Source organism: Botryllus schlosseri, chromosome 2 (genome assembly GCF_051294905.1).
Source record: "Botryllus schlosseri isolate E-star chromosome 2, Bs_hap1, whole genome shotgun sequence".
Taxonomy (NCBI): Eukaryota; Metazoa; Chordata; class Ascidiacea; order Stolidobranchia; family Styelidae; genus Botryllus; species Botryllus schlosseri.
This window is the reverse complement of record NC_137237.1, coordinates 4,816,255-4,830,381: the sequence shown is the minus strand read 5'-3', so window position 1 is coordinate 4,830,381 and position 14,127 is coordinate 4,816,255. Positions and strand designations below refer to the sequence as shown.

The following is a 14,127-nucleotide window of genomic DNA, read 5'->3' as shown; positions in this document are numbered from 1 at the left end:
CAAGAAACTGCCCATCGTTTGCCCATTAATCATCGCTGTATAATCTGGAGGAAATTAAACAAAAAACACCTCCGGTGAATGACATTTAATTTAGATGAGAGCAAAGATCTGAATGCCGCGTCGACGTATAGGTGACATTTTGTTTTTGATCAAAATTCAACGGACAATCGCGTTGTCTAATATTTCGCTGGAGCGTCAAAGAAATGCATCGCCTTCGTGATATAATATAAAGTCTTAAATCGCTGTATCATTGTCTACAGTACGTAAGCCCTATAAAATTAGTCCCCATCTAAAATGAGCGAATTCCACCCTCTTTGCATATGAAATGGAATTTAATTACTGTAGAAACAGAACGGGTAGATCGATTAGTGTCGTAAAAAACGCATTCTACCGGAGCATATAAAACATAAAATATGATCGGTATACATAAAATAAATGGCTGAAAAAACATTAACAGACATATATTATGCCTGGCACAAAGTGGTCGACGGAAATTTAAAATTATTGAATGTACCCTGTAGACAAACCTAGACGAATTTCAAAAGTATAGGCATATACTGCATTGGAAATAATACTCACATATACGATAAATGAAAATCGTGGAATCTACTGATACCCCCAATAGCGTGTAGCAAAGTGCATCAGCTGCACGTTCTTCTACAAAATGTTTCTTTAACACCCGTTGAGCCAAATACACCTATACATACAGTGACTGGAGATATGTGGTAAGATGGAGTTGGGGTCTGTTTACGCGCATATAGGATAGTAATATGAACCTTTTTCGCTAACAGAAAAGAAGGCTTCATATAATTAAACGAGGATCAACTACCGCCATGGTGGCGAGTAGTGTAGTGGTACATTCCACTGCTGCAACACTGGCGGAGTGCCAGTTCGAGGTTGACTCAAAAATTTCTTCCTTATTCGTTGGAGGTTTATCTATAAGCTCCTCACCCGGTCCGCATTAGCGGTGAAGCAATAAAGTCTATAGAACGGAGTTGTGCCGTGCAATGAGCCAAAATATAGAATATCTGCCTGATGTAGCATGACAGTAGATGTAGAAACACCATAAATAATAAAACAGCAACAAATACCTACACGCCATACACGAACATAGTTTGTTTGCATAACGTGTTTACGTGACACGAAATCATTTCCCTTCATTACGGGAGATTTCTACACGTTGAAACAGGGTTTCATACACGCTTAACTTATGGCCGTATTCCAAACGTAGGGGTGAATCGAATTTAGCTATCAGTTATACATGCACCCCAGCTGTAACCCGCCCGATGGATCGCGGGGTACTTGATAGCCATGGTGGTGCTGGAATGACGAAAAAAAATCAGCCGCGGCGACAGCGGCCATCGAACCAGGCATGGCGGAATGGGGGGTTGAATAGGAGGGGTGTTGAAAGTGAGAAGGCGGGCCGTTGTGTCCTGATAGTGATCCGTTGAAGTGAGGGTGGTGATGTGTACCGATACCGCCAGCTGAAGGGTGATGATGGTGGTGGCCCATACTAGCCGCTGCTGCGAAAGCTGCTGCCGTACCAGAGTAATGAGTAAGTGGCGAAAAGTGAGCTTGATGCATCGGATTCCCGTGGTTGTGAGGGTGGAGAATATGAGGCGGCGGGGGGAGACTGATTCCGTCGCGGACCTTCTCCTCCTTTTTCTCTTTCTTCCATTTCATCCTCCTGTTTTGAAACCAGATCTTGACCTGTCTGTCGGATAGGGTGACCGCTTTGGCTACTTCTTGTCTGCGTTCGCGCGACAGGTATTGGTTGTAATGGAACTCTTTCTCTAGTTCGAGTAGTTGGTACTTTGTGTACGGAACTCTTTTCTTGCGGCCGTTGGCGGTCAGCCAGTGTTTCGTGGGGTCTTCGTCTGCGTGAGAGATAGCAACGCGTTAACAAATTATAATCCTTGAAGCGCATTGAAATCAATACCGATTCCGTCCGTTTATCGTAAGAATGCATGCGTTTAAATGAAGCTATACAAATGATACCAGTCTCAGACTTAGTTATTCCAAATTATGCAATGCATGTACGACATGTAAATAGGATCGTGTAGGAAGGTATGCAGATAGACACGTAGGATTTATGACCGCGATGTAATTCTGAGTTAGGTTCTGTTTTCATGAAGCCTACCGCACCCATGTCTGCCCTTTAGGTGTGAATGCACAGTGCACTGCACACTCTTTTCGCTAAGGGGAAACTTTAATTGAAACTTTGTTACTCATTCCCCGTTCCGGTTGGAATAACTGAACTAAATGTAACAATCCACATGGATATATTGGTGTAGAATGGTGCCCTCCTGGGATGTATCTACATATGAAATGGTGCATCTGACTCATATGCGTCTTCTCGACCCTACCAGAAGGAGTCACAGCGATGATTTTCACGCCTCGCCAATGACACCATATGTTGTAAAATCTAGTAAATACAATTATTATCCACCTATCTATTTACAGTGCGGTGCAGTACTTTTAGATTTATTATGGATATTGCATCTCACAAATTTGAGTGAAATCTCACCTCCTGGCAGGTTTGTAATGACTCGAGTCATGACTCGACTCGAGTCCGACTCGAGTCACGATTTTTTGATGACTCGACTAGACTCGAGTCAGTTTTTCAAAATACGGAAATGACTCGACTCGACTCGAGTCAATCTGTGTATTGACTCGACTTGGAATCGAGTCATTGCGCATGACTCGAACCAAGTCATTGACTCGAAACTCAGACGGCCAAGACCGACATTTCATTGTAATTCCGAAGCCAACATTCTATTAGGATTTCGTCTGTTGGTACTGGTACTTGAATATGCGACCAGAAACAGCTAAAAGTGAGGTAAATTGGTATATTATAAATGCGAAACATCCGATATCACCAAACAGAGTTATAAAAAGTGAGTTTACCAAGACTTTAACTGGAAACTGAGCAGTCTATACAATGACTTGGACTCGGACTCGAGTCATAATTCCATGACTCGGACTCGACCCTCTGCCTGACTTGGACTCGGACTTGACTCGGTGGTGAATTGAAATGACTCGACTTGACTCGAGTCAAAACTATAAAAGTGAGATTGACTTGTGACTCGGAGCCTTGTGACTTGGTTACAACCCTGCCTCCTGGAGTCGAAGGTACCTATCAGATGGTCCCATATTCAGCCGAAACATCCGAGTTTATCTCATTACGAATATACAAAGTTTTTGAATTCTCTACTATAGTTACTGACCCTTGAAGAGTGTCAACCGCATTCGGGTTTATTTCAATATGAATATATTATTCAATTGTATATTGAAGTTCTGTGCCTCCAAGAAACACTTGAAATATAGTTATGAATATCAGGTATTATAAGGACGGTATGCTGTAAATATAGCGGCGATTGTGATTAAAACGGGAATGAAGTATATATTATATCCTTGTAAGGTAATTACTGGCTCAGACTTAATGAACGGTACACATTCGGTCAGGTATGCGGTGTCGCCACGTAGTTCAATTGGATGTAAAATCTCCTCTCGTTAATCTTCATCAGCATTCACGTAGCGATCATCAATCTTACGTTGGGCACGTGCCTGCCGTCTGCGCGGCGTAGATTAGAAGTTTCATTTTCATGGCGCTGGAAATAGTGTGGCTTTACATTTTGGAGTCGCCAATGATAATGATTTAACAGCGCAGTAGTATATAATACATACGTGATATACATTCATATTTTAATTTTTTCAGAATTACGGAATCGCTCGGCATCTCACTGACCCGTAAACGCGTATAAATCCGGTCGCCGAAAAACGTATAACTTCCTATGTTGTAAAGAGGTATTTTTTCAAATAAATAAAAAAATTCTGCATAAATGAAGCATAACTTGACATTAAGAAACATATTGTGCCATATTTATACATAATGACATACAGTAATATATACGAATGATATAGATTCAGCCTAATTCCAGATTTGCCTGAGCTATAAATATATCCCCGTCTGGTTAGCACGCAATCAGTCAAATTTATCGGTTAATATGCATCCTTTGAAGCTATTAATTCTCCCAGATTTATGAAATTGGATTGTGTATTGAAAAGTCTATATTCGTTCAAGCCTTTTATTTTAAGTTAATGCGTAATCAAATGAAGATATCGCGGATTTACTGGTTCCTGCCAGCAACGTCTCACATTAAAAAAATATTCTATTCCATTTACGGGAAACCGGCATGTGATAACAGCAGGTATTGTTTAAAATATTAGCAAAACGGAAAAAAAGCTTTTACCTGTATCAGTTAGAACCATTTCTCAGACATGCGGCACGCTACATGATTTTGAAAACCGTTCCGAGTAAATTCCTTCTCCAGTGCTGTGATTATTTTTTATCATGTCTTGGGCTTGTTCCCATTAATTTAATATTTTACGCAGGATCGTGCCGTTATTTTGGTAGTTGTTTTCTCGGTTTTACGAGTATCAACATTCTATTCGACAGCAAATCGTGTGGGCTATACATGGACTTTGAGTATATGCGATCGGTGACCTTATAACAGCCAGTGGTGTCTATTATGAACGCGGGGAGGATACGAAACACTGCAACAAGTCGGCATATCAGGAATTGTAATAAGGAACACTCGCCTGGACATAAATGATCAATGTGGTCGAAATACCATGAACACAAAACAACCCCTGAAAGATTGTCGCGAGCCTATGACTGCAAGTTACACCACATTGCATACTTCATCAACTACGTACCCACAAGGCCACAATGCAGTTTACTGGAGAGACGCTTCCAATCCAAACAATCCATAGTTGTTTACCATACTTAGTCCTGTACATTATACATACGTACAAATATACGTATAGGTCGTACATGTCCAGGTCCACATCTGTTTTCTTCAGATTGATAGATTTTACACTTTTAGCCTCGCTAAAAGCGAGATAGTGTAATGGTTATGCGTCCGGCTTCTCGAGCGGTAGGTCGTGGGTTCGATCCCCGGCCGGGTCATACCAAAGACTCGAAAAATGGTATTCGCAGCTATCCTGCTAGGCGCTCAGCAATCACGGATAGCATGGAGGAGAAAAGAAACGGGGGCGCAGACTAGATGACCTCATGGGGCCGTATCGCAACTCCGTCGCCAAAGCATCTCGATGGTGCAGGCGAGAAAGAATATCATATCTCTCTCTCTCTCTCTCGCTCTTAAAGGAATTAGCATAGCCTATATATTCGGATTGAATTCTTTAGAATTTGGGTTCGATAAGAGTTGCAATGGAAAGCACTTGTGGCTTTGTGTCCACGCACCCAGTCCGTGTAAGTTTGACTCGAAATAGCAATCATTAAAAAAACATAGTACACATGGTGTAATTCTTAAGATGTCATTCATCACGATGTGACTTTAGCGAAATTCTTATCGACGATTTATACACACAATATTGGTTGGCTGTTCAGAAGATTCTTCGTAGCTCCCAAATTACTTTGCACCACGGACCAAAATATACTATTTTCAGTCTGATCATCGATAGATATATAGCATTGCCAATGAATGTGGCACGGGAATATTGGCCTAAAAAGGTGCGGCGAAGCACGTAGCTGTAACGGAAGCGATTCATTTTAATATTCAAAGTTAGAATAGCATGGTATGACAAACAAAATTCTCACAAACAGAGTTACTTTAGGACTTCTTAGATATATGTTGAATGCCCTTTCTGCTACCGTGATGGATCGAATGATATCAAATTGAAATTCAATATATTTTGATCAGATGATGTTCAAATTACTGGAAAAGTCTGGTGCTTCACAATATTTGCACCTCTCTTGCTAACGCAAACCTCTGGATTACACTGAACAGTGAACACGGACGACGAACTTGAACCGAACGTTAGCACCATCCCTAGAATACGAATGCTTAAATGCCACGTGACTGTTTCACCTCGCGAAATACGGCCTTCATCGAAGTAGGCTCGGACACCCACGTCGTTCGGCGTCTAACGAGTTATTACAGTGGCCTTTCGCCGGAGTTTTGGACCACTGATTCGGCCCATGGCTTATCAGAGTTTGAATTCAATACGATCAGTTCGATTTAGTGCAGACTGTTGGTTACGGGTGCCCTAATTGTTCGCCCATACTTTAATCTCAAGACTTGTCACCATTGAACTATTGGAACCAATTCCAAGTAACGAACTTCACATCAAGTGTAGCTTCAGCATTTTCCATGGGCGGGACCACCAAATGTAGACTTTACTGGAAAGCCCATATAAAGCGGACCGTCAAAGCCTAAAAGGCTCATATGATAATTATCACCAATATAAGGCAGTTCATGAACAAGGGTCATGCAACATTTGAGCGTGCGACACAACGAAAATGATTGTTGAACATGCCACACTTCACCATAGGATTTTATAACTCCACAACTATTCCTAACCCCAAAATTAATCCTTACCCTAACCTACCTAACATGAAATCTAATCCAAATCTAAACCTAATTTTAATCCGCATGCTGAAATGTCTCATGACAAACTGTCGCATGCTCACATGCCCTCGGACCCAAAAAGATCAGTTCCCACCTTCCGATTTCTTCTCGCCCTTGTCCTGATACGGGGCGTCCACGTCGTATTCCAGTGAGTCGCGCTTCGCCGGCGACTTGTCCGTGGAGAGCGAATCGACAGACGACGACGTCATCATCCGCCGATCGCAACTGGATGCGTCCGAGGCCGACGATCGCGGCGAGAAAACGTCCGCGCTCAGAAATTCCGCTTTCACGCGCTGCCCGTAGCAAGGCGGGTCGTCTCCCGCGAGTTGCTGCACGTACTGACCGTTCTGCTTCTTCGGCTTCGTGGTGAGCGTGGAATATGAAAACTTCTTGTCGCTCACTGGGCTCGGGTTGTGTTCCATATCGACTCGATTGAACATATGAGTCCCGTTCATACCAACGTCTATAGGCGGGGCGTTTCCGAACTGTTGGTAGTCCGGGAGTTGCATAGGCGCGCGGTCTTTCATCAGCTGATGCCCGAAACTGTCCTGATAGTCAGGCAACGGCAGGGAATGTCGGTTCAAGCCTTCTGGCGTTGACGAAATTTTACTGTTGTGTTCTGCTGGCGGCAGGTTATTCCTTGACATTGTTGCAATTGTACTTTGACTCATGTGGTTAGATACTCCGTGCCCGCTGTCCTTGTCTGTGCTTTGGTTGTATCCAGATGAGACTTGTAATGGGTATTGAGATTCTCCAGGATACACACCGCCTGGCATCTTGCTCACATCTAGCTCAGTACCGCTAATCTGCAACACAAGGGCGCCGCTGTGAATAACGATACGGTAAACAGATATAGCATTCTGTACAGGAGAACAATTTTCCAGATTGCAGGCACACTAGCTCATCCGAAGTACCAAAGAACCCGCTACTGTACTTAATTACTCATAAGCAGGGACCGGCTTGAATCATGGGCATAGTAATATTCTATCTACAGTTACGGCGACCATGCGAACTATTCATTCCTAAGAGAGCTTGCTATCTTAAAAATCCGCACCTCTCCTTGTCTATTAACCTACAGATAATATTTGATTCCGGGTGTTTTTTACGCTTTCTTTTTGCATCCTTGTGACTATATTTGTGGTAGAGGTTTTGATTTACGGGGACATGGACGTAAAAGTCAAGCGCAGTGTTGACATGCTGACACAGGAATCGTTCGGCTATTATATCAATCATCCCTGCGTCTAACATGGGATTTCTGTCTAGCACGACATTCGCCGGGCCGCAGCGAATTTGATTCTAAAAGAGCGGTTAAATTGACACAGACGCCATCTTGTTACTGGTAATATATAGTCACAAGTATACTATTCAAAACGGAATAGACTCGATACTCTCAATGTACCATACTGATATTACGACTCCTTCCCTCAGCTACAGCTAACAGTGCTCCGGGTGATTAATATCGTCATCCATTTTATTGCACTAATAAAACGGCCCGCGATGCTTTTACCATGATCCGGGTTGCTTGACCCGATTCTATTCGGAACAGCGATGTCAAAAGTTTGAAAATATCTAAAATACCAATCGTCATTTGCACCTGACTTCTCCGACGTCCCCGTGAAGATTAGCGCTTTAATGATACCGTGTCGATCTCATCGTAAACAGTGTTTGAGGTTTGTTGCTAATAGCATATTTAATTCTATGACACAGGACTACTTTGTTTTATTCTGAAATTAGCCCGCAGAATGGATAAATCACATAACGAATACTGTAAGAATCATAAGGATAACAAATTAGTCGATACAAATATTTATATGAAGTGCGACAACGAAATGGAATCCTCTTCAAAAGTAATGAAACGATTTTGCGCGTAATAAATAATGTCGTTAAGAGCGATACGCTTGATTAGGTTAAGGATCAACCAAACGATGGAGGTGTTAATAGTAATCACGCAACAAACTCCAAGTCAATGTAAAGAGAGGTGGCAGTAATTCCTAGGTATATGAGATCGATGGGAGTTTGTAAACAATGATATATAAAAAGCTATAGGTCGCAAACAGTCGATGGCTTTGGCCCGAGGTAATGATCCGCCAAATCGCCATCGAAACTATACTCAAATCACGAAATGATGTTTTATGTCCAATGTTTGCGGCCTTGACACTAAGCCACGTAATTTGCAGACATTTTTATTTTAAAAGGCAATTAAATGAGTTATATTGGGTCATTACAATCATTTATCTCAGATATAAATTGTGCCGCCATTTTAACGAGGCTACTACACAACACATGCCACATGCTGGATACATGGAGACCTGAAAGAGGTTTCATAAAATTTATTTCGAATCCAGTTGGGTGCTACCGCATTATGTATTTTACTACTGAATAAAGTAAATGTGGAATATTTGAATGCATTGGCCATCGAGTATAATGTATACCCATAACTATTTCATTTAGTGGCATAAATTTGTAGTGTCTTCCAGACCACTTTAGCAAATATCGTTTCTAATTAACGATTCAGCATGGGATATGTTTTAGATAAACGTGCTTTTCGACGTGATCCCAGCATGGGAATTCCTAGGTAAGGAGGTTGCGTTACATATTACATATTTATATCTGTTCCGAGAATACGCGGTTGAATTCCGGTCAAAAGTCAACACAGCAATAAATTATACAAAATTATGATCATTTGTGTCATCATTGATTGAATTCAATTCTCTATTTCCATCATGGGCAATATGCAACTCGATTGACCCTTCCCGTAATCGTTTCATGGATGTCAAGGGCAGTAAGCTGTTTTGATTCTTGTTGCCAGTTTAACGGAAGCATATTAGCCTATAACTGTTATTCATGTTTCCTATTAGTCTAAATATAGAATGCTATGCGAAATATATGACTACTCTGGTGCTGTAATAGTGCCATTACCACATGCCCCTATCCTATGACAGAAAGTAGGCTGCTTCAATCTACAACTACATGTCTAGCGAAAGCGACGGCCTGCCGATCAACCACCATTTCGACCTGCCTGCAATAGTAACTTCTGGGGATGCTTTGTGGGCATGATTAATATGTCGACTCAAGATTACCTGTTAAAGTATTGGAGATTCACACTCCGTATCAAATTTGGTCTTGGTATAAGTCTGCAGTATTACACAAATCAGCAACAGACTTTGGAGCCTTGTGTAAATGACCAGTGACGATATAGTCTGTAAAAGTGTTGGTCAGTAACGCGGCAATTCTACTTCTTCGGAGTACTCGATTAGGTTTGGCTTACTTATACCACTTACTCTATTGGCTATTTCCAGAGACTCTTGCAGATATAGAACTTCAATATATACAATTGAATGATATATTCATATTGAAAGAAACCCAAATATTTTCGGTTGACACTCGTCAGGCGTAATCGTCAAAATAATTCAAAAGATCTTAGTATATCAACACTAGTCGTATCGCCAATTATGACGTCACACGCCTGATGAATGTCAGCCAGAAATATTCGGGTTGACTATAGTATAAATATACTATTCAAGAAGACTTGATCAGGTCAACCACGGGTGTGACGAAGATATAGATAATGAGTGTCTGATTACAAAGACCACTCCAAGTCCTGCCTTTTCATTGTATTGCAGTCTTGCGATGTTTTGAAATGATAAAATTGTTAATAAACTGATACAGATACAGATACTGATACCGACTAACTCATCATGTTTGAACTCTACAATAGAATAGTCGCCAAAGTAAGTCTCATTCGTAAACCCGCCACCTGCCGTATCGGAACGAATTCCTATCTAATGCAGAAGTACTATGTATACTAATATTGTTAATAAATTTTACGTGCTATGTGTGTCGGTCTCAAATCTGAATAACAAATTTCCCAGGGTGTGACGCCACCACTTGTACAGATCCACGCCTAACATATAGTATCTGACTTTAATCCTAAAAGTCAATACGCGCTCATATAGACACGGGACACGGCCAGTATCCTTATATATGGTAATGATCGTACTGGTTATATTATTAGGAGGAGATAATTTGCTCAGATCTTATCCGGCAATAACAGCACCCAGTGCAGCCTATATGTTTGAATTCACCGAAGTATTTCGGCAATTCACTCATTTTTCACTACATTAACAGTATACTGTGCCTATACTGTACTTATAAATGTGATCCAAGGACCAGTGCAACAAGGGACAAGGGAATAATTATGGCCACAATGGGCTTCATGTATATCGCATGTTACCAGTGCAGTATTTTCCAGAGATAGGCTATTAATGACTAGGGCTGGGCAAAATGATTCGAGTACTCGAATCTGAATCGAGTATTAATTTCAATGATTCGAGTCGAGTAGTAAAATACGATTTTTTCGAGTACTGAAATTATACGCTCCTCGCCACTGAAAGTTAATTTATCAACGAGAATTACAGTTTCAATACTAATTTTCACTGTTGAAGCCTTGAAACCTTGATTGGCGGTATCATAGCATACGAAACATATAGTACAAAGCTACGAAAGTTTACTGGACGTAGCACATTTCCAGAATCATGATTATGCCACAGAATTGTCACCAAGTGGAATGAAATCGGATGGTCAAAATGATACCAAAGTATCATTTATGAGATGTATAAGAGGCATTATATTCTTTATGGTGGCATAAACGGTACATGTTTGAACTTTGACTTATTACATTCAGTTATGACGTCATAATGAGTGATACTCGATTACTCGACTCGACTCGAAGCATATTACGTGATTCAGAATTGAATCACTCGGCTACTCGATTTTGCCCAGCCCTATTAATGACCACTGTTGCCTGCCGTTTTAATTCTGTAGTTGGAAAATGTAATCGTATGTCGTTCTCTAGCTATAGCTTAATAGATAATTATTTTAAAATTTCAGCAATCTAGGAATACAATATATATTGTATCAAATAAACAAGACTTATAATCATGTAGCACATACGCTTATTTTACGGTAGGCTATAAAACGGCCTTTGCAAATGCCTTTGCTTTCACAGTCGCCATTTTGTTTTCGTGGCTTTTAACAGGCTACTCTAAATCGCTATCCAGTATTGCAGAAAAGGCTATTCGAATCGCAGCACGTAGTCGTTGACATACTACACAAGTAATTGAAACCACTTACCAACGCTTTATCGCCGTGATCAAATATAGCCTAAATCTTCTTCAGCCAGCTCAGTGCTCTTCCCCTTTCGAAATCCACGAATTTGAAGATCTAACCAAATGTTGGCACGCGCCACTATTGATAAGCAATAAAATTATGGTCGTTTATCTGATCTGAAAAAGAGGCATCAATACTCCTGTTATCGCGCCAACTATTTGCGATGCGGCGCAATCAAATGACGTAACTAAGTTAGTCAAGATGGCGCTCGCTAAATCCAACTTCCATCATCATTCTGTTGAATCAATGATACAGAAATAAATGCTCGGGTGCAGTCGCGTGTTTTGTGTTTGTGGCGAATATAGTACTGAATCACATCTCCACAAATTAAACAGGACACATTAGTAACATTTGCGCCTGTTTATACGCTAATCAAGTTCTTATCTATCTGAACTCAATAGCAACGATGCTTTTTCCCTTTGGTAATCAGTAAATCGGAAATGTGGCCTCCGACGATATCATCTTCACACGAAGAACAGTATTGCTAATCAGTGCCAACGGTGTATTCACATATTCCAAAGCTTTACAAATATATGGGAGTGTACATGTACATTGACTCAATCAGATGACGCTTGAGCGACATATATCCAGGTCCGATGGTGGTTACAATCTGCAATCGCGTCCGTTCCACGTCAACTCTCTGCGATACATCAATTTAAAGTCTGCTTTCGTGTCCTGAACGGGCACAGCGTCGATTCTACCTACTGAAACTGTGCTGTGTTCTGTATTCTTTGTATTTGCGCGAGGCTGTGACGAGAAAGACGCAGATAACCAGCTTCAGCCTCGTTCGCCCCTCGTAGCCATAAAGCAATAGAAAGACCGTAAAGCCAGCATGCCTACAACGAGTTGAAATAAATTCATCATATAAAGGCAGCAGTAGAAATCTCCATCTAATGCTTTTGACATTTATTGCCCTTAGAGCTACATTTATGATTAGCCGACTCGGCCACGGATTTCTTTACGCTGACTTTCTATCTCGCGTTTCTTGTTACTAAAGGCATCGTGAATGTATCTTTTTCTCATTTTACGATGTGCCGGGATTTCATGATCGCGGAAATGATGATTCTCGTTAACGAAAATTAGACTACTGATGCTCAACATCGCGAAAAACTTAAGTTGCATGTTTTTCCCATATTTTCTCCTGATCTCCTCACGCTCCGCGTAGGATGTAATCCAACCACACAAGAAATTCACCCATTCGCTTTATTGGGCCGTTGTAATGAAATATTGTATTTGCAAGTCTAATTGTGCAATCAATGTGCCGTAGCTATAAATCCCGTATTGTTACGCTCACCGACGTCATGTGTTATTAATTCATTGTAAATCAGTCACGACAAAACATCACAAGGACCGCCAGCATATATGTGTCGGAATATCGTCATGGAACATCCCTGACTTGTGTTAACTCACTTTATTACAAGGCGGTTTTCAGCCTCGCGGACGCGGACGGGACTAGATGGAATTCAATCTGGTTCTGTGATATGATGGTAACAATGAAATATTGTTTCGTGATACAAAATATGACTGCAAACACAATATAACGCGCGTGGAGCGCTCTGATCTCAGTGGCGCCTGAGATCAATGAAACCACGCCGTCTGCGTGCGTCTCGTATTTGTTTTCATGGTAAAACAGTAATTACAAAGTTGGAGAAATGAGCAATTACTAGCCTCTTCGCGCAAACTCACGTCACTTCTCCCTGGATTTATGCCTCTTCATTAGAACACAGTGTAAATAAGCGAAAGGAAAGGTGGTATCGCTTCCGACATGTATATTGTTGCGGCCATGTCAGGCTCGGTGGGGCTTTCAAAGGCGCCGCGTGTCGTGATTGCGTTGACGGTATTTCGGTAATCTGCGATATGAGCGCCGTCTTGACTAGCTATAATTTCAGAGGCGTTACGCATTCCGGTATATACAACACAAATACGACAACAACATTGGAAGCATTGCAAATCATGTTGCGCTGGGCGTGATTTTCGTTGTCACGTTAGGTTGCTCAGCAATGATAAAATTACTTGCGATGTGCAAACATAATCTACAAAAGTGAGGATAAAGTATTCCAATACAGATTAGTAGCAGATTAACGCCCTCGATCAGGTTAGACGATCTTCTATCTTGTTCCGATTGGTCCGTTGGGATTATATTGCGAAGATAGAAGTCAAGGGTAGCCAGATAATGGAGTGACAGCACGTTGTCCTGAAATTCAATCGCCCTCATCATGCTCAGCATTCAAACCTGTGCAGATGATGGACATCTATTAATCTATCATTACGGGCGTGGAGAGTCTAAAAAATCTCTAGCAATACAATCTACTTGCTGTCGATATCACCTACCTCAACTTAAGTTCCTACATAGCACAAGAATATCTATGTATATATTCTCGGATGGTGCTTTGTGCATGCATCTTTTCAATTTCATCGTATTATATTACTACTTTTGATTTAAAAACCTAACGTCGTCGCACAGTGGCAAAACGAATGAGCTATGATAAAAAAAAACGCAAAATCAATACTGTGCCGTACATTC

At 41.2% G+C, this 14,127-nt stretch overlaps 1 protein-coding gene across 1 annotated transcript; it reads right to left on the bottom strand.

The window, feature by feature from the left end:
* Nucleotides 1–313: 313 nt before the first annotated feature.
* LOC145433109 (uncharacterized) lies at nucleotides 314–11,749 on the bottom strand. The gene is made up of 3 exons (XM_080310046.1): nucleotides 11,568–11,749; nucleotides 6,529–7,240; nucleotides 314–1,877 (listed from the first exon to the last, which is right to left on the bottom strand). The coding sequence occupies exons 2-3, from the start codon at nucleotides 7,208–7,210 to the stop codon at nucleotides 1,252–1,254; spliced, it is 1,308 nt and encodes a 435-aa protein (XP_080166172.1). The 5' UTR covers nucleotides 7,211–7,240; nucleotides 11,568–11,749; the 3' UTR covers nucleotides 314–1,251.
* Between the last annotated feature and the right edge of the window lie 2,378 nt (nucleotides 11,750–14,127).